At 62.7% G+C, this 20,091-nt stretch overlaps 2 protein-coding genes across 5 annotated transcripts in view; one reads left to right on the top strand and one right to left on the bottom strand.

Annotated features, from left to right (window-relative positions):
- The window catches only part of CORO7 (coronin 7), a 62,703-nt gene that overhangs the window by 25,315 nt on the left and 17,297 nt on the right, over positions 1-20,091 (top strand). For all 4 annotated transcript variants that reach the window (XM_055365164.2, XM_055365162.2, XM_055365161.2 and 1 more), the window contains 2 exons: positions 2,674-2,760; positions 3,237-3,319. In XM_055365164.2, coding sequence (XP_055221139.1) covers positions 2,674-2,760; positions 3,237-3,319 — 170 coding nt within the window. The remainder of the gene's footprint in view (positions 1-2,673; positions 2,761-3,236; positions 3,320-20,091) is intronic.
- VASN (vasorin) lies at positions 7,762-19,740 on the bottom strand. The gene is made up of 2 exons (XM_055365166.2): positions 19,305-19,740; positions 7,762-10,420 (listed from the first exon to the last, which is right to left on the bottom strand). The coding sequence occupies exon 2, from the start codon at positions 10,409-10,411 to the stop codon at positions 8,390-8,392; it is 2,022 nt and encodes a 673-aa protein (XP_055221141.2). The 5' UTR covers positions 10,412-10,420; positions 19,305-19,740; the 3' UTR covers positions 7,762-8,389.

Genomic DNA, 20,091 nt, shown 5'->3' with positions numbered 1-20,091 from the left:
ATTACAGGTGTGAGCCACTGCGCCGGCCTAGTGTTTGTTTTTTTAAGAGAGAAGTTTTCAGTTTGTGGCCCAGGCTGCTCTGGAACCCCTGGGCTCAAGCCGTCCTCCCACCTCAGCCTCCCAAAGTGTTGGGATTACGGCAGGTACCATTGCGCCCAGCCCACCTCTCATTTTTGATACTGGTGATCACTCCATTGATGAGGAGTTACAGGGTAAGGGGTGGGCCACTGACCCCCTCCCTCACCTGGGGGCTTCCTGTGGTCTCTGGGCAAACTGAGCTGGGTGTACCCACAGTGGGGAGTGGCTGGGCACGGACAAAGCTCTTACCTGGACCTCCGAAGGCTGGGCTGAATGCTCCAGGGAGCAAGAGCTGGCCCAGGATGTTTGCTGGAAAGCAGAGCGTTTCTGGGGCAGCTGTGGTCCTGGGCGGCTCCTCCTCCCTTCCCTGCTGCCTCCTAGCTGCGACTTTGTGCAAGCCTCATCACCACTCTGAGCCTCACGTCCATCTTGTGCAGGAGGAGACAGCTGGGGCCGGGCCGCTTTGCACCATGGCTTCCTCTCTCTGTGCCTTTAGGCTTCCCACATGTGAATTAGGAAGGTGGGAGATACAGGCCAAGGGCGTCCCACCCCTAGCCTTAGCCTGTGCCCCTAGGTGAAAAGTGCTCAGTGGCAGCCCCTGGGGGACCCTGCAGGCCTGGCCCAGCCTCCACCTCCCTCGTCCCCACCTGCTGGCTGAGCGGGTCTCTCTGCTTCCAGTTTCCAACTCTTTGCAGATGCCAGTTCCCATACCTGGCTCACGCCTGTCAACCCTCCCAGCCTAGCGGGAATGACGCTAGGTCTTCCCTCACTTACAGTCTGGCGGTACCCTGCTATCACCTGTGAGACATGCACACTTGACACGTGTCAGACAAAATCCTGAGCCTTCTATAAGTGTTCCCTCTTACTCCTTGTGGCCGTCTTCAAAAGTAGGTCCTTCAGCACCATAGGAAAGGTTAAAAAAAAAAAAAAGTAAATTCTGTTACAGTGCTTTTTACAGACATGGAAACTGAGGCACAGAGCTAGTGACTGACCCACCAAGGGAGGTGGCCAGGCTGGGGGTCTCCTGGGTCCACCTCCAGAGCTTCCTCCCCTAACACCGTGCGGCTCCCCCATGGCATGCATAGTCACAGGGAATGACACACTGATTTCTGTTTGGCCTACATCTGCCTCCCCGATGTGTTTATTCCACGGGCACGGGGACTTTCCCCATTTTGTTCACCACGTCATCTCGAATAGTGTGTGGCTCAAATACCCGTATGACGAGAGAACAGATGAGTGAGGGGCACTGCTTCCCCCAAGCACCTGCCCTCTATCTGAGAACCATCCGGCCCCACTGCCAGCTCCTGGCACAGTTCTGGCCCCTGGGAGGCCTTGTGTGTTTCTTGAATGAATGAGTGACTTTTGGACAAGCTAAGAGCCACCTGGTGGGCTGCACACACACAGATATTTGCACAACAAACACCAACGAGAGGGCAGGAGCCTGAATGACACTGTGACCCTCTCTGGGTGTTGAGGGCAGGGCTGGCCAATGGCTCGACCCTTGTCCTGACCCGATATCCCCTCTTACGTGGAGAGAGGGCAGTGGGGCCTTGGTTCTCAGGCTCCAGCCCCAACTTCCTGTGCCGGCCACAGCCTGGTGGGAAGGGAACAGTGAGAAAAGCCCCTCGAAGGACGGGACCTGGAGCCGTTTCCGATGGTCTCCCACGCTGGAGTCAGCCTCCACGGGCTGGGGAGGGGGCCCCGGGCCAGCTCCTCGCAGGCTGCTTCCCTCCCTCATTCATTCCCAAGGAGATCGTGGGAAGCTTGGAGGAAGCTGGCCATGGTTTGGGGTGAGCTATTTTTGGTAACAGGGTCCTTCGTCTCAGGCTCCAGGGGCCAGGGTGACTGGGAGGAGCTGTTTGCATTTCCTCTGGCCCCCTCAGCTCCCCACTGCCAGGGCCCAGGAGGACAGGGCCCCACCCACCATGTGAGCTTCCCTCTCCTCCCAGGGGCCGGGAGCCTTCCTGCTGGCAGCTCCAGCACCTCGGGAGGGCCAGGAGAGGCACTACTTGGCGCTCTCTGGACGTTGCCCAGAGGTGGGTCCCAGGCCCTGCCTCTTGCCTGGGGCGGCCACAGTGATCCTTGAAATCCCCCGATTTACACGGTGCTTTGCCACAAGCCCTGCCCTTCCACATGGCGACAGCCCTGGGAAGCGGGTGGCACCGCACCATGAGCCCCTTACACAAGTGAGAGAAATGAGGCATTGAGAGAGTGTGGCATCCCCAGGATCACACAGCTCTTGGGGGCAAGAAAGTGCCAGTGCCTTTAGCCCCTGGCGCAGCAGGGAAGGGGCCTGGAGCTGGGGAGCGAGGCAGCCCTCTCCTTGGGAGAAGGGACACTCGGAAGGAGCGGCCAGGTTGGCCTCTGGGTGCAGAGCTGCCCTCAACTGGGGCGGAGGCGGGGCTGATCCTCAGGGTGCTTCGGAGACCACCCTTGGTCCCAGTGGGGACGTGGAGAAGGACCCCGCCCTTCCCACCCTCTGTGAGGCTTTCAGGCAGGTGGGCAGCAGAAGTTCCCCAGCTCAGGCCCATTCCAGGGGGCCCCGCCCACCAGCAGGGGCCCTGGGGGCTCAGGTCCACCTCTTGCCTCCTGCAGAGCATGCAGGCCCATGAGAACAGCAGGGATAGCCGGCTGGCATGGATGGGCACCTGGGAGCACCTGGTGTCTACTGGATTCAACCAGGTAGGGGGTTCCTCCTGGAGGAGCAGGGCACAGCCAGGTGGGGACATGTCCAGCCCTTTGGGCGGGGACGAAGCCAATGGGAGGCGGGGGACCGAGGGCCAGTTCCAGGCCTGTCCATATACGGCCTGGCTGTGCTGCCGGGTCTCAGAGCCTCAGGGGACTGACGGCTGCTGAAAACTGGCAGATTCCATTTGTAATAGCTCAGCCTGACCCCAGGAGCCATAGTGGCCCCACAGGGACCCGAGAACACAGAGGGAACCGCCCCTCATCCTTTGTCACCTAAGGGTTCTTAAAGGGGCAGAACATGAAAACCCAAATTCTCTTTCCCTGGGGTGACTCCCACCCCCACTCCAAGCCCTGCTCTGGGGCAGGTGCCCCGTGTCAGGCTGCACCCTCAAGCGCTGGGTTCCCTGGGAGCCCCCTGGGTGGGGCTGAGGGACAGGCCCCTCTGAGCCCCTCTCTCGCCCTCCCTGCAGATGCGTGAGCACGAAGTGAAGCTGTGGGACACGCGGTTCTTCTCCAGCGCCCTGGCCTCCCTCACCTTGGACACCTCGCTTGGGTAGGAGCTGCGGCACGCAGGTGGGCTGGGGGGCTGGTGACCCAAGGCGCCGCAGGCGAGGGCACCTGATCCGGCCTGTCAGTGAGGCGGGCTGATCTCCGGGGTGTTCTGGGGTACCTGATCTGGGCTGCAAGGCCTTGCAACAGACACCTGGCCCTGTACCCCCGAAGCTTCCAGATGTCACGAGCAGCAGGTGCTCAGATACCCCTCTGGCCCCTGGTAGCAGAGTGGGCCCTTGGTCACCAGAGGTTTCATGGCTGGGGGTTGACACAGGTATGCTTGGCATTCAGGGAGAGGGTGTGATCCAGAAGTGCAAGAATACGCTTCATTTTTCTGTGGATGTTCTGGCAGAGGGCTGAGGCCCAGGGAGGCTCCAGGCTATGATAGGAGGGTGGACGTGGGCATTGTTGGACAGCCTGGCAGGGTGGAGGTGGGGGTGGAGGTGGAGGTGGAGGTGGGCCTTGGCTTATGCGGCCCACTGAGGTTTATGCGGCCTACTCCACACCAGCCACATGGCTGTCCTGTTCTATCCTGAGGTATGTCCCCGGGTGGGGCTGGTGCCCAGGCAGCCTGGGGGGCTCCAGGTGCACCTCATCCTTCCATCTGCCCCCAGAAGTGTGTGGAGAGGGCTTTTGGCAGTGCCTGGCGGGGTCCTGGCCAGGCAGAGTCAGCTGTGTGCCGAGATGGCCTTGGCCCACTGCGGCTCAGGAGCCAGACACCAGGAGGCCCAGGGCAAGCATTTATGAGTGACTCATCTGTTCAGACCACCCACAACACAGCTGGGGAGACTGAGGCTGGGGGGTGTTCAGAGACGTAGCCAGGCAGGGCCGGGGTGGAGAGACAGGGACTCCATCCGCCTTCTGAAGCTTCAACCGTGACTCGTAAGGGCCTTGCTGGAATCTTCACAGGCAGGGGGATCCGAGAACGTCAGAGCCAGGAAAGGGGTGGTATTTGGCAAGCTTATTCATTCTTCCATTGCATAACTGAGGAAACTGAGTCACAGGCAACAGTGACCTGTCCAGGCTCTGGGAGCAGCAAGGGTATGTGTCTGGGGGTAAGGAAGGCTGTGGGATCTTCCAGGGAGTCCCCAGAAGAGCTCCCACCTGAGTACCAGCGAGAGCTCCTGCCAAGGGCTTCCCCGGACTGAGAGCCGCCCAGAGGAGGGGTAGGGGTCAGGGTGACAGTGACGCCCTTTCCCACCCTGTCACACCCAGGGAGGGGCTGAGAAGCTGGCAAGGCCCATTTTACAGATGAGGGAGGCAAAGGTGAGCAAGATTCGGCACCTTCCCTGAAGCGATATGGAGGGTAAGAGGCAGAGTCAGGGCTGCCCTCAGCCTCCTGCCTGCTCTGGGCATTGGAGATTCAGGGAGGAGTCAGTGGGACCCGCCCCGCCTTGAGGAGTCAGAGCTCCCGGGCCTTCAGACTCCACGTCTAAGATCTGGCCCCATGTCCCCCATCCCGGGCCCGGAGCTGCCTGGCATCTTGTCTTCTAGACCTTTCTAGGTCAGACAGCCCCTTCCCTGCAGGGCCCCCAGCGGAGGCATTGGTGTGAAGGGACCTGGCACCAGTCACTTCCACCCACCACTTCCTGCCTTCCAGGCTCCGCCCCCAGTGACAGGGTCCCCATCCCCTGCAAGCATCTCCTGCCCGGCCCCAGTGTGGCCTCTGGAGGAGTTAATGATGCCCAGACCTCACGGTGCCACTGGCCAAGGCTGACCCTGTAATTACCACAGTTAAGAATAGCCTCGAAGGACCAGTGAGGACTGGAATTTCTCAAATCACTCCCAGATGGGTGGCCAGGCTAGGGTCCTCTCCCCTCTGCCCCCGAGCCCTGGCCCCTGCTCTGCCAGCCCCCATGAAGCTGGTGGATGCCAAGGATGTGTGCCAGCCCTCCAGCTGTTCTGAGAGGTGGCAGGTCCCCTGCACCCCCAGGCGTCCTGGAAGCTGGAGCCCCCCACTAACTCCCTGGGGTGCCGGGGCCTCTGAGCAAATCTAGGCTGAGCATGGAAAGTCTGGAGTGTCATCTGTGGGCACGGCTAATGGGGAGGTTGGCAACTGCATCCACTCCACCACCCTCGAGTTCTTCTGTTTTACAGATTTTCCATCTTGGCTTGGGCAGAACAGTGTGTGCCCTTATGAGAGCTAGAGGAGGCCAGGGTTCGTGCACACACCCCGTCCCCTCCTCATCCTCACCCAGGGGCCTCCGCTGTGGTCCCACCTATGCCCTTCCCCTGACATTTGTGGAGTATCTGAGGGGAAGCCAGCCACAGTGACAGGAGCAGGGAGCCAGGCCAGCCTCGAACACCAAGGTCCTGTCTGTGCTCAGGCAGCGTCCACGGAGGGCTGCCCAGCACTTTGTGTGCTTGGCACCATGCTTGGCGCAGGGTGGAGGTGGGGGGTAACGAGAGGGACTGGCAGCCTGCACTGAAGGACCAGCTCATGCTTTGGTCTTGGAGATGCGGAGATACACCTGTCTTGGGTGCCACGCTTCTGGGTGTGAATTGAGCGGGGATGAGTGTGTGAATGCCTGTGAGGGGGCTGGGTGAACTGTATCACCCCCTACCCCCATAGAAGTAGGGTGTATTGCTTCTGTAGCTCACAGTGGCCCTAAGCCCTCCCGCGTGGCCGGCAGCCCCACCCGTGGCTGGGGAGCAGGTGCTGGGGTCCTGTCTCCACTTATTGTGAGCATGCTGTCTTCCCTCCCTGTGGCCACTCCTTTTCAATAGACGAGGTCGCCGGGCATGAAACAAGAGCATGTGTCACCCACATGGCCCAGGGCCTGCTGCAGTCAGCACCTGGTGATGGGGGCTCGCACACCCCCACGTCTGCCCCTGGTCCCTGGCCTTGAGTCGGGGGGCTTGTCCCGGGTCGAGGCTGCATCTCAGCTTGGTCGCCCCCTGGCTGGGTTCTCCCCTTCCCCGAAGCCCTGATCTGATGGCACACTCCAGACACTGTTCCCGGGAAGGCTTCCTTTCTTTGGGCCCTGCCACCCCCCGCCACTGCCCCCTGCCACCATCCCACTCGGCCAGGTTTGCTTTGCAGTGAAAACATTTCTTCAGCAGCCACCGTGTTCAGCAGCAGCCTCAGGCCCACAAAGGCCCCTTTGACTATGCAGCCACGGGCGGGGGGAGGCAGGCCTGGCCGCAGCCACTCCCCTAATGGGACCCAGGCCTACAGGAAATCCACCTGGGCTGCCGCCGCTGCCTCAGGAAGAAGGGGCCCCACCCAGGCCCACTGCCACCACCCACTGCCCGCCATGACCCACGGCCCGCCTCCTCCCTCCTCGTGCCAGAGCCCTCAGCAGCCGCTAATTGAATCCAGAGCCTCGCGTGGCTGGGCCTGACTCGGCGCTGACATCAACACCCGCGCCGCGGGGCCTGCTCCCTGGGTCTGGCTAGGCTGACTCTGTCCCACCAGGGGTGAGCCTGAGTGCTGGGGGCCGGGGCCATGACCTATGGGACAGTGGCATGGGGTCTGCAGGAGGCTCACTCCAGCATGTTCTGGGTGCCCCTGCAGCGGCAGCCCAGTGGGTCCCCTCCCCTCCATCCCACTGAGGGTAACAGGAAAAGGTGCTGTGTGTCCATCACTGTCTCCAAGCTCCCTGCACCCAGTCCAGGCCACAGCTGCACTCAGTATCACTGCCCCCACCTCAGCATGCAGCCTTCCTGGAAAATGCTCCCACTTCTAGGGTTTCCAGAAAGCCTGGGCACATCCCTAATGCAGGGGCTGAGGGGGCATCCCAAGGCCACCAATCCTGGCACCATCTGCAAGCCAGCCTGGGCCCTTTGTTCCTGTCCTCCAGCTTGTCCTGCTCGCTGGGGCTCAGCCCCTTTCTCCCCACCCATGGGGTCCCTGCCTTTGATGATTCACACTTCCCCTCCCACCAAAGCCCTCGCTGTAGCCAGGGGCAGGAGGCAGGGAGCAGGATTTCCTGCTGCGCCCATGCTGGGCAGTGGAGTGGCATGGAGCTGGGGCCATGCAAACCGCTTGGCTCTCCCGGGACGCTGTAGAGGTCCTAGAGGCCACCTGCTCCCGGGACCATCCATGAGGCCTGGAATGAGAGAGCCCAGGGCCCTGTCCCTGGAGGAAAGCAGGCAGTGAACTGCCCATCAGACCAACCCACGAGGGACTCACCTGGCCCCACATCTGCCACAAGCCTCTCCCAGCCGCACATGGGCCAGAGCTCCTGCTGGCAGAAGACAGGGCCTGGGGAAGGTGAGGCTCCCTGACCCGTCCTTGTCCGAGGCCAGAGGCAGCCCTGCTCCCACCTGGGCCCAGCCTCACCTCCTTCAAGCCTAGGGTGGATGGCACCCAGGTCAGGACACCTGGGAGGGCTGCCCAAGCCCAGGGGCTGCTGAGGGCCCCGGCTCCCCAGAGTGAGGGCCACTCCTTCTTCATCTCCCTCCACCCAGCCCTTCTACCCTGGGGCTGAGCCCAAGAAACACACTTCATCTTTTATTTTTTCTTACAAAAGGCCTTCATATCATCGTTTGTCTTACAAAAACCAAAGTCCTTGTCTCTGAGTTTGAAAAACATCTTCCCAGAATAAATGGGAAAGGATCTCTTATAAATATATATATATATTTTAAAAAAGCAAAACATGTTCCTAAAGCATCTTCCTTTCCAGTTTCTTTTGTTCCTTCGCTTCCTGGGGCCAAGGCTAGAGTCACACAGCCGCCCACCCGCTCTCCCTCTGCTCTTTCCGGGAGCTTCCTTCACTGGCCCCCAGGGTCTGCCTGGAGTGGGAGAGCCCAGCAGGGCCCAGGCACGCGTTACCAGCACATGGCAGGGCCCGCCGTGCCCAGGGACTGCACGTTGCGGAGGGCAGGGCGGACACCGTCCTCATAGGCACTCGGTTCTGGGGACGTTAGGGCTTGTCAGCTGGGCCACAGCATCTCACAGATGAGGAGACCGAGGTCCAGAGGGAACAGGGCCCAGCTGTGGTCACACAGCCCTGTCTGCACACATCCCCGAGGTTGGGACTGAGAACTTACGTGGTGTGGCAGCAGGAGGGGGCTGGCCATCTCACTGGCTGAGAGCCCGGCCCCAGCTGCCCTGTCTCTCTCTGGCTTAGATGTAGGGCTTTGCATGGAGGGGTGACTGGAGGCCAGGCCCTGGGAAGCCCATGAGTGGCACCTCACACTCAGACCCGCTGGGCAGGGCCTCTCCACCACCCTCTGTTGCCTTCGGGCCTGGCTCCAAGGGGACCTTCACTCCCTCCAGTTCCAGGGGCCCAGCCCCTGGCCCCACCTGCCCTTTGTCCTGAGCCGCTGCTGCCATGGCCCGCCCCCGCCGCACACAGTAGGCTGCCCCCACCGCAGCCAGCGCGGCCAGGAGCACCGCGGCCAGGGCGGGCGCAATGAGGAGCGGCAGGTTGCCCTCGCGGGCCTGGGTGACTGGGGCGTGGTTGGAGTGGACGGCTGGGGGTGTATGGGCCTCCCCGCAGGCCTCCTCGCCCTCCGGCACCCGCCCGGGCCCCAAAGGCATGACACAGACGGAGTAAGTGGCGTTGGGCCGCAGCTGGGTGACCGTGTACTCAGCGAGCGAGGCAGGCAGCCGCAGCGTCACCAGCCGCTTATCAGGGCCCGATAGGTTGCGATAGGTGAGGCGGAGGCTCCTGAGCTGCACGGAGCTCCCCTGGAGGTAGCGCTGCAGCCCCACGCGCAGGGAGGTGGGGCTCACCGGCTCGATGCCCAGGGTCAGGGACCGTGGTGGCCTCGGCGTGACGGGTGTAGGGCTGGGCCGTGTCCCCTGCCCCATCTGGCTCTCACAGTACAGGCCTGTGAAGCCTTCGGGGCACAGGCACGCCAGGTGGTGCCGTGTCCCCAGGTGGCATGTGCCGCCATTGAGGCAGGTGGACGGTGGGCAGTCCTGGGGCTGGGGGACAGGCCCTACAGTCGGTGGGGCAGTGGAGGGCGGGCTGGGGGCCTCAGTGGCCGGCTCTGTGGGGCGAAGCCAGGTAGGAGCCAAGCTAGAAGACAAGGCTGTGGGCTCCCGCACCACGGGCCTCGTGGTGGGCACTGTGGCTGTGGTGGTGGTGGCTGGGCAGCCAAAGTCAGCGTAGTCAAGCTGCAGGAGCAGCCGGCCAGCGTTCTTGGGCGGGAAGTGGCAGCGCGTCTCCTCAGGGCTGGCCAGCGTGACGTGGCTCTCGCGCACCCAGGGGCCAAACCAGCTCAGGGGGCACACGCAGTTGAAGGGGTTGCGGGCAGCTGCCAGCAGCCGCAGGCGGGGGAAGAGGCCCGAGAGGTCGCCAGGCAGGGCCTGCAGGCTTAGGTTGCTCACATCCAGCTCCTGCAGGGCAGCCAGGCCAGCCAGGTCCTCAGGCCGCAGCTGGGCAATGCGGGTGTTGCCGGCCAGCCGCAGGCGCGTCAGGCCCCGGAGGCCTCGGATCACAGGTGGCACTCGCTCCAGCTGGTTGTCGGACACATCCAGGTCGTGGAGGTTGCGCAAGCGGCTGAAGAGCCCCTCGTCCAGCTGCTGCAGCCCCAGACCGGCCAGCCGCAGCGCCTCCACGTTGGCAGTGTCCAGGATGCCGGGCTCCAGGGCCAGGAGGCTGTTGTGGCTGAGGTCCAGCAGCAGCAGGTGGGGCAGGCGCAGCGGGGGCAGTGCCCGCAGCTCGTTGTCCTGCAGCTTGAGCTCCAGGAGGCGGTCGAGCGTGTCGAAGGCACCAGGCTGGATGTGGCGGATGCGGTTCTTGCCCAGGTAGAGGCGCTCGAGGCGCCGCAGGCCACGGAAGGTCTCATTGGTGATTTCATGCAGCCTGTTGGCTGTCAGGTCCAGGTTGCTGAGGTTGGCGAGTGGCTGGAAGACCCCGCTGGGCAGGCTGGCGATCTGGTTCTGTGACAGGTCCAGGAGCTGCAGGCCCGGCAGGCCGGCAAAGCTGCCTGTGTCGAGCATGGTGATGCCGTTCTCAAAGACGTACAGCCCCACCGTGTCGGGTGGCACGTCTCGGGGCACCGTGGTCCCCTGGCGGGCAGTGCAGAAGACTGTCTGTGGCTGGCTGCACTGGCAGCCGGATGGGCAGCCCTGCACCCCAGGCCCCAGGGCCAGGAGCAGGAGCAGCGGCAGCAGCAGAGGGACCCTGGAGCACATCTTCTGTCCCTGGGAGCAGAGAGGAGGCAGAGACAGAAGACTGTGAGTCAGGGGCCTAGAAGGCAGCCACGCCAGGAAGAGCCAGAGGGAATTCACTGCTTCTGCCCCCAAATGCAAGAGAACCCAATGGTTATGAGTCAGGTCGCCAGTGCCCCGACCCAGGTTCTGTCCCAGCCCCGTCACTCCCTCACTGTGTGACCTTGTCAATGCACACAGAGGTCATCATGGGGCATGACATCCACTGAACGTGCAGTGACCATGCACTGCTTCCTCCTGAACCCCAGGCCCTCCTGCCTCTGCCTAGGTAGGTTCCCCCATCCCCTGCCTCAGAGATGGACAGGGAAGGAGAGAATGGTGGGACTTGGAGCAGCAGCTCCTCCCTACAGGGTCTGGAAGAGGGGCAGGCAGGCAGCTGGGTGGGTGTGTAAGCAGAGAAGCTGGCTGCCTTGGCCGCCGGCTCCTGCTGCCACGCTCCGTGTCCCGCCCTCCTTGGAGGAGGGAATGCAGCGGGAAGACTTCACATGGAAACTATGGGATCCATGTTTTTCCACTTGGGCAGTCAGACCTGCTTAGGCTGGGGGCTGCGGGCCGCCAGGAAGTGGCCGGCGGGAAGGTTCCTGGAGGAGGGGCAGAGGCCACAGGCATTGGCAGGTGTCCCCTGTGAGGGAGGGAGGCGGGGAGCTGAGGCTGGTGACAGAGCTGGAGCTGGGGGGCCACAGGGCTCAGGTGGGGACACTGGCTACATGGCAGCCCCAGGGGCAGTGCCAGGCCTGGGAAAACTCTGCAGAGTCATTCATCTACTTTTTTTTTTTTTTTGAGACGGAGTCTTGCTCTGTCACCCAAGCTGGCGTGCAGTGGCGAGATCTCGGCTCACTGCAACCTCTGCCTCCCAGGTTCAAGCAATTCTCCTGCCTCAGCCTCCCATGTAGCTGGGACTACAGGTGCCAGCCACCATGCATGGCTAATTTTTGTATTTTTTTTTTTTTTTAGTAGAGACAGGGTTTCACCATGTTGGTCAGGTTGGTCTTGAACTCCTGACCTCAGGTGATCTGCCCACCTCAGCCTCCAAAAGTGCTGGGATTACAGGCATGAGCCACCGTGCCCGGCTTCGTTTACTGTTTCTTGGGGTCTGCCCTGAGCTGGGCACCAAGAAAGATGAGCAGCAGCCATCCCCTTGGCAGTGATGGTGCAAGTCCTTCCCATGTGCCAGTGAAGTGGGAAGGACAAAGGAACACTAAGTGTTTACCGTCACCTCAGGTAGCCCCCCAGCAGCCACGTCAGGGCAGACAGAAGAAAGCAGGGCTCATGGAGGTGCAGGGACTCGCTGCCATTGCAGTGCCAGCAAGTCCGAGCTAGAGCCCAGGTGTGCAGCAGCCACCTGTGACGGGTGCGTGCCCTTCAGATGCCCTGGGGGCGGGGGCTCCCACCAGCCACTCCAGGCTCCAGATCTTAGCTGCATTGCCCAAGTCAGGCAGGTCTGTGGCTGGCCCCCATCACCTAGACTCCTGGGGAGACCGCTGGGGCCGTCCCCAGGAAGAGCCCTCCCCACTTTGGCACCCCTAGAAGTCCCTGAGCCTCATACGGGGTGCCAGCCCGTCCCCAGGAAGCATCCTGCCCAGTGGCGCCTGCAGCTCACACAAGAGCCCTTTGTGCTGGAGTCCGGGCTTCCCCTTCCCCCACACAGGCTGTGCAGGTAGTCCAGGGAACACGACCCCGACCCAGCCTGCACTCCGCCCCAGGCTGGGGGGACCCGTCCATGGGGCTCCCTCTCCCCCAGGTACGTGGGTTCCTGGAATGTGAGGAGGAGCAGGTGGTCCCAGGACAGATTAGACAAGTCACTGGTGAGGTGACCACTGGGGTCTGCGGGTAGCTCGAGGTGAAGGAAGAAGCCCTTGTCCCCGGGGTTGGGCCCACGCAGGCCCTGCCCACCTGTAGTATCGCACTGCCAGAGTCGTCTCCCCTAGGAGCTACCGACCCTGAGCCCCTAGCCAGTTAGCAACAACAAGCGCCCTTCAGAGGCCAGCAGGCTAAGCCTCCCCAACCTAGCGGTGTCCCCCTTGCTGTCGTGTGCCCCCTCACCTCCCTAAGGTGAGACCCAGCCTGCCTTTGCCATAGGTGTCTCCAGGCCCACTTAGCTCAGGTCTGCTGAGTGAACAGCCCAGGAGGGCCTGGCACTGAGCACTGGAAGAAGTTAGCACCCCAAACCCCAGGCACACGTCCCTGGCCCGGCCAGCCCACCCCAGGGGGTCTCGTGTCTGATGACCTAAGGCCCTGGGGCCACACCCCTAGCCTTCTCTTCCCCCATGGGACCCGCTCCACCCTCACTGACTCAGAGGACGGCGGGTGCGGCCTGGCCTCCAGATGTGGGCTGTGAGTGACCCCCACCCACCACATGTCCATATGGGGGGTGAGGCCACCTCTGCCTGAATTAGCCCTCCCAGCAGGGCCAGACCAGGGTCAGGAAGGATGCAGCCAGGTTCCAGAGTGGGAGGGGATCCTCCACGTGGCCAGCCTGGCCACCACTGTGGCCTCAGCTCCCCTTGGGCCTCGTTTAAGGTCACAGTTAAGAGCGCTCACTCCAGGCAGGCGGCCCTGTGCTCAGAGGTGTCCAAGCTGTGAGGCCGCAGACAGTGACTTTGCTCTCACACCTCGGTTTCTTCATCTGAGTATCTGGGACACTTCAGGGCTACAGTGGGGGATGCATGTGGAGTCCTCAGCCCTGCAAGGCCAGGTGTGCAGGCCAGCTCTTAGGCGCACGTGCTGGGGGGTGCTCTTCGCCCTGCACTGGGGAGGGGGACCAGCCATAGCTCTGGGCTCCGTAATCTGTTGGGTCTTTAATCAGCAAGGTTGTGAAGGGGGAGGGGATGCTGTGGGTCCATCTGGCCACAGGGTGGCTTTCCGGCTGACAGGTAGTGAGCTGTGGAATGTGCGTTCCTGTTAGCAGGACAGGGGTCTAGGTCAGGACTGTGGGCTGGGGTCCTGGGCTGACCACCCAGCAGGCGGCAGCCAGCCTGCTTCGCAGCCCCGTAAAATGTGCGGTGAGCTCTTTTGCCTGAGCCCCAATTCTACCCCCACAGCAAAGGGAGGAGGGAGGAGGCAGCGCTGGAGCTTTGGAAACCCCCAGAGTTTGTAAGCTACAGGCTGGCAGCTCTGAGGGCGCCGCCAGGGACTCCTGGCACTGAGAACCCATCAGCCAGCCCCGAGAGGAACCCAGCGGGGGAAGGCTGACCAAGAGGAACCCAGCGAGGGAAGGCTGACTGTGGAGGGGACGGTGGCAGGGGACAGAGGCCAGAGTTCCTTTCTCAACTGTGGGCCTCAGTTTCTCACCTCTGGAGTTGGTGCAAGCAGCCCTGCCCCCTCACCCTCTGGAGTTGTAGTTTTCTGTTGTTCTGTTTGTTTTCAAATGGGGAAGTTCTTTTAACAAGTTCTGGGAGCTGTCCCGCCCGCCTGGGGTCTGGGCGTGTGCTTGGTGTGTGCGTGGGGCTGGGGGCTGTCTACAGGTCACACGGTGGTTGCCGCCGCCCACCCACCCTCCCACCCGGTGATCCCAGGACCTGGGCTTTGATACTTGATCCACTAGTCAGGCAGGGAGGTGAGACCTTTTCCTCTGCCTGGTGCAGGAGGTGTTCCGGAGGCAGCCCTGGGATTCGGGGACGTCGGGGGGTGGGAAGATGACAGCAAGGGTCTGGGGCCTCCCTCCTCCACCCAAGTTCGTCAGCCTTGCTGAGTGCTGCTGCCGGCCTTGCCCCCTCCCTGGCACAGTAGCTGGCATAAGGCGACAGGGTCCACAGCCCGGCCACGACCCCTACCTCAGCCCCCATTGTGCAGTGGGCGCTGCTCGTGGTGCCTGTGTCTGGGGTGAGTTGGTTTGTGCTCGGGGCACTTGCTAAGTGGTCGGTAAACATTCACCACAGAGGGCGTTACTCATAAACACAGAACTCTGCCTGCCCCCTGGGCGCGGGTACTACTAAGGGAGAGGGTTTCAGGCCAGCTTTACACAGATCGGACATCCCCACACCAAGGCTGCCCTTCACCCTGGGGGCTGGGGAGCGGGGGTGGGGTATCTCTGGTTCTGCAAGGGGGCACGTGGTGGGTGAGCTGTCCCTTGGCGGCCCCTTCAGCACAGGACTTCAGGGAGGGGCCCTATGAGTAAGGAGGACAAGGCACTCGTCATCTCAACTCCCAGGGGGCCGCCCACCCACCTCTGGGGTACACCACACACGCCCAGGGTCAGGCGGGGACGGGCCAGGGGATAGCATGGCTGGGGTGGGACCCAGGCGTCTGGTGACCACATCAGCCCCTGGCGAGCACATCTCACTGATTCTGGGGCAGGCAGTGTGCCTGCTGAGTAGGGGACAGGCTTGGACAGACAGACAGACAGTCTGAGGCCAGCACGCCCCTCCTGTGCCGTATGCTTCAGAGTGGGTGCGGGACAGGCGCTGCAGGTCTGACCCTGAGACTCCGGGCCCCCGCTCCTCATGCTGGCCCGCCAAGGCTCTGTGTGGCCGGTCAGGCCTGGCAGCAGCCCAGCCCCGGGAGTCTGCCAACCCCTCCAGGCAGGCGGGACTGTGCCGGCGGCCAGGACGGCTGGCTCCAGTTTCGCTGACGTGTCTGAGGAGGCTCAGGGCCCGGCTGGGTCCGCCCCGTCTCCCCTTCCTTGGGACACAGCAGTCCCAAGGGCAGGGCAGAGAGGTCAGGGGTCGTGGGCCCTCACAGAAGGGGCAGAGAGGGCTGGGCCTCGAGTTCCTCAGGGACTGCGGCAGGTAGACCCTCCCTATAGGCGCGGGGACCCCTGGCTGGTGATTGAGCGGGGGTCCCCATGGGTGTCAGCCTCTTTCTTACTCCATCCACCACCCCAAGCTGGCGCTCTTCATTCCACAGATAATGCCACAGCCAGGAGCTCAGTCAGGCACTCACACGCTTTGTGACCTCACCCAAGCAAGCTCCCCTCTCTGGGCTTCCGTCTCCCACCTGTGACGCCAGGGCTTTGCCCCCGGGGCTGCACATCAGAATCATCCAGGAAGCTTTCTAAAAAAAACCTCCATGATGGGGCCCCACCCCCAGGCCAATTAAACAAGAAATTCTGCCGGGCATGGTGGCTCACCCCTGTAATCCCAGCACTTTGGGAGGCCGAGGTAGGACGATCACGAGGTCAGGAGATCGAGACCATCCTGGCTAACATGGTGAAACCCCATCTCTACTAAAAATACAAAAAAATTAGCCAGGCGTGGTGGCAGGCACCTGTAGTCCCAGCTACTTGAGAGGCTGAGGCAGGAGAATGGTGTGAACCTGGGAGGCGGAGCTTGCAGTGAGCGAATATTGCGCCACTGCACTTCAGCCTGGGGGACAGAGCCATACTCCATCTCAAAAACAAAAAGAATGTCTAGGAGTGAGACCCAGGCAGAGCTGTATTTTGGAGAAGCTCCTTGAGCGAGTCCTCCGCACAGCCAGGGTTCAGAACACCAGGACAGAGGGTTGCAAAGGGGACAGTCAGGATGTCAGCTCGTCTTCCTGTGCAGGGAGGAGGCTCTGGATCCTGGAGCAGGTGTGGACCAGCTGGCAGGGCTGGGAGAGGGGCAGGCACAGGGCCTTCCCTCCTCCCTCCACCCAGGAGGCTGGCCCGGCCCCAGGTGGGTGCCTTCAGTAGCACCGTGGGTGACTTGGCAGCTGCCAGACCTGTTAGCCCAGGGCAGGGAGACCAGTGACTAAGGCCAGGCCCCAGCTCAAGTGAGCCCCTGGGGCGGTGGGACGTGCCATCGTAGTCACAAGAGGTGCAACCTGTCAGGGAGGACACCTGTGGCCCTGGGAGCTGTGCAGTGGCTGCAGCCCAACTAGAAATGGGCCAGTCCAGATGCCACTTTCGGCACGCGGCAGGTGTGATGCCACCAGGGCTGGGCCCTCACATGGGGCCTCCTCACTGCCCTGTCCCCACCCAGGGGCAAGCACCCATCTAGTAAGGCCCTAACCTGCAATTAACCCTGAACTTGCCAGAAGAACACCTTAGTCACCAAGGAAGGCCGCCAGCCCTAAGCTTCCTGGGCCTGGGGGTCTGAGAAGGAAGTGGCCCTGGAAGGGGTCTTGCCCTTCTCAAGCTCCCCATGCCGAACCCCCCACAATCACCCAGGGTTCTTGGCCAACCCGTGGCAGAAATGGCGCCCCTGGGGTCTGTGAGCTGATCAATGGGCAGGCGGGATGGATTCAGGGAGGCAGAACAGGACCTGGCCACTGAACCACAACCCTGCCCCCGCACTGCTCTCAATGCCCAGCCGGGCTCGGGGCCCAGGGCCAGCAGGGGCCCCAGCGGCAGCCCCAGCCCCTTCCCGGTGCAGGCCGGCTCCCTCCTCCCTCCTTAATTAAATCTCTCAGGCAGCCCCTGAGGAATGTCAGAGCCTTATTGCATTCCCCACGAAGAGTCTGGTGGGGGCCGTCCCCAACCCTGAAGAATAACTGGCCCCTCGCCTGCCCCCACCCCCCGCCCAAAACCGAGGTGGCCTGAGGGAGCCTCCTCCAGCCTCCTCACACCCAGGGAGGCTGGAATGAGGAAAAGCGGGGGAGGCCGGCGGCCCAGCGCAGAGGGAAAGCGGAGGGAAAGCGATCCGGCTGACTCTGGAATGTGGAAACCGATAAAAGGAAGGAGGCTGAGGCCCTGCCCCTCCTGGTGCAAGCAGGCTCCCCCAAACACCCCCACCCACCCCCAAATACACAGCCCTGCTCCAGTCACGCGCACACAGACACGCCCACGCCAGACACACGCCCACTGGGCAGTGCTCCTGCAGACACACACACACACACACACACGTGCACCCTCCCCCTTCTCCAAGAACTCACGCAAATTCCACAGCAGTGAGGGGAGCTGGTTTTCTTGGCAGCACAGAGCCTTGGGCTCCCCAGCCCAGGGAGGGGACTCTAAGGGCAGCTGATGGGGGGGTCCAGGAGAGGTCACTAACAGAGTTAGGTGGCCTTGCTGCCCTCCCGTGAGCTCAGGGCTGGCCAGTGGTCAGGGATAGCCATCCCTGTGGGCAGCCTCCCCTCTACACACCTCTGCTCACTGGCAGGACTGGCTGTCTGGCCTGCTGAGGTGGGAGCTCCCTCCTGGGCTCAGCAGGGCCCTGCTTTCTTGTTCCCAGAGGCTGCCCAGTGTTGTGTTGGGACCCACTTATAAGCCCAGGCAAGGACTTAATTTTCTTTACTTAGGACTTGTCCCAGCTCCCCCGGGGCTGTCGGTGGGGGTGACAGTAAAGGGAGCTAGGAGCCGCGGACCCATCTCCTGCCCGGGGCATCTCCCTTGCCATCTCCCTGGCCCCTGGGCCGCGTGCCAGAGGGGCCTTCCTCAGGTAAGCACAGGTCTGGGCAGTGTCTGAGAGGCTCCTTATGCTGAATCCCATTCTCCCATTCCCAGAATATGGAGAGAGAGGTGCCATCTGGACAAATGCCCTGGGACCCCAGCCCCCAGCCCCATCCCCCATCTGACCCTCCCGACCCACAGGTAGCAGGACAGCTGTTCCAACGTGCAGGAGACAGGGGCGGGGTGGGGACAGGCAGTGCCCGGCCCCCAGGCTGGCATGTGTGTGCGCATCCTCCCTCCCCAGGCCCAGGGGAGGCTAGATAATGGTCTGGAGGGGATCCAGCTGGGCTGCTCATCACCAGAGCCTCTTCCTGCCTCTGACACTCTGTTTACAGAAGCTCCAGGCCAACTCCCCTGGGAGAAGAGAGTAAACTCAGGGGACTGCTCCCCATCCCCCACCCGCCTGCCCCAGCTCTGTTGGGTTTTTGTCAATAGCTGGGCCCATCCTGGACTTTGCTGCCCCCTGGACTGGCCCTAATGGACCCTGCTTCGAAGGTCCCAGCCCGGCCACCCCTCTATGCCCTCAACACCCAAAGTACAGTCTAGTGTGAAGGGACCTTGGAAATTTTATCCAATCCCCAGCCCTGGAGGCTCTCAGCCTGGGGAAGGGGGCTCTAGGTCCCGCTGCCTCTCTCCAGAGCCTCACCTGTCGTTGGTGCAAAAGGCAGGCATGGGGACACCTAGACCCCCAGGACCTCTTCCTTCCACCCTGCACACTCCACCCCTGGGCCACAGCAGGGGAGGCGGTCAGTGACCCTGGTGTGGCAATCGTTAACGAATGGGGGAGAGGCAGAATGGTTGGCACCAATCGGCTGGCCTGCCAGTGACCACAGGGGACCTCAGCAGTCCTCAGGCCCCAGCACTGCCAGCCCAGGGACACAAAGGACTAGGCTGGCTCCAGGCCACTGGGTTTGCAGCCCAAGCAAAGCCCCTTCCCTGGCAGAGGCAGAGACCCGGCACCCTGCCTGATACCCGGAGCTCTAAGGGCCCTGGCCAGTACAGGTCCATCCCCCACCTGGAGAGATGGGCATCGGACGCCCACCAGCCACTCCCCGCCCCTCCCTAGGGCTGCATATCTGTAGCCCCCAGCTGTGCTTTGAGTGACAAGGGTCCAGAGGACCCCAGGCAGCCCTTCTGCACAGCAGCACCTACTGCCGGACCCCAAGAGGGAAAAGTAACCCAAGCCTGCGGCTTGGCTATCCCCCTCAAAGGGGTTTGATTCATAAAACTGGTCATGCCGGAGGCCCAGCCGTGGGAGGAGGAAGCATGGGACGGGGTGTTTATTTTGTCTGCTTGCAGCCTCGCGGGCTCACCGCACACTCAGGCGCGCACCCTGGCCGGCCGCGGGGCTGTCGGCGCCCCAGGACGGCGGGGGAGGCAGCGTACAGGGCCTGCCCGCCGGGCGGCCCAGGTGACCGTGCGGGGCTGGGGCCGCGGTCCCGCCCGAGAGTGCGTGTATGCGCGCGGCGGCGGTCCCCGCGCGTGTGCACAGCCTGGCCGTGGCGCCCCCTTCCCCGCCCGCAGCCCCCCAGCCCCACAGAAACTCACCGGGAGACGGCGGCGGCGCAGGGAGCCGGGCGGGGCAGGCCGCGGCCTCAGTCTTTCCCGGCCGGTCGGGCCCGAGGGGGTCCTGGGTCCCGAAGCAACCGCGTTCGAGTCCGCGTCCACCCGCCCCGGGCTCGGGCTCCGGAGTCGGCTCGCTGGAGGCAGGTCGCGCCTTAAGAGTCCCGGGGGGCGGGCCCGCCGCGGCAGGGGGCGGGGCCTCTCCCCATTGGCCGGGGCGGAGCCGCGTGGAGACACGCCCCTTCCCCACCGAGGGGCTCGTGGGCCGGGTTGCCCTGGCCCTCACCCTGCGGCCACCCGACCTGCGCGGGGAGACCTTGCCCGTCGTGGGTTTGCCGAATGACACTGGGCAGGTTTCTGCTTTTTGTATAAAAAGCGAGAGACTATTAGGAATCCTAAGCGTCACAGCCCAGATGCCTATGAGGCACCAGGCAGGTGACAAATGCCAGAAGTCCACCCTAGGGCCTCTGCGGCCCTGGAGAGGCGGGATGGCGGGAGTGGGGCTGGTAAGGGCTGAGTCCTCATGACCAGCCCGGGCCAGCTAGAGCTTTGGATTTTTGAAGAGAAACTGGAAATCTAGATTTTTAGGTGAAATCTCTCAATGTGTTATTGTTGGTAGCTAATCCCAATTTCAAAAAACTCCTGGCAGCCCACACAAAGCCCTTTCAAGAGCCTCCTAAGTATAAACTCCAATGCCAAATCTGAGCTCAGGGTCCTCTTAGCCACGACAGCCTTAAGAGTTGTGAGCAGCCCTGGACTCTCTTCCCACCAT

This window comes from Gorilla gorilla, chromosome 18 (assembly GCF_029281585.2).
Source record: "Gorilla gorilla gorilla isolate KB3781 chromosome 18, NHGRI_mGorGor1-v2.1_pri, whole genome shotgun sequence".
NCBI lineage: Eukaryota > Metazoa > Chordata > Mammalia > Primates > Hominidae > Gorilla > Gorilla gorilla.
This window is presented reverse-complemented; position numbering and strand designations above follow the sequence as displayed.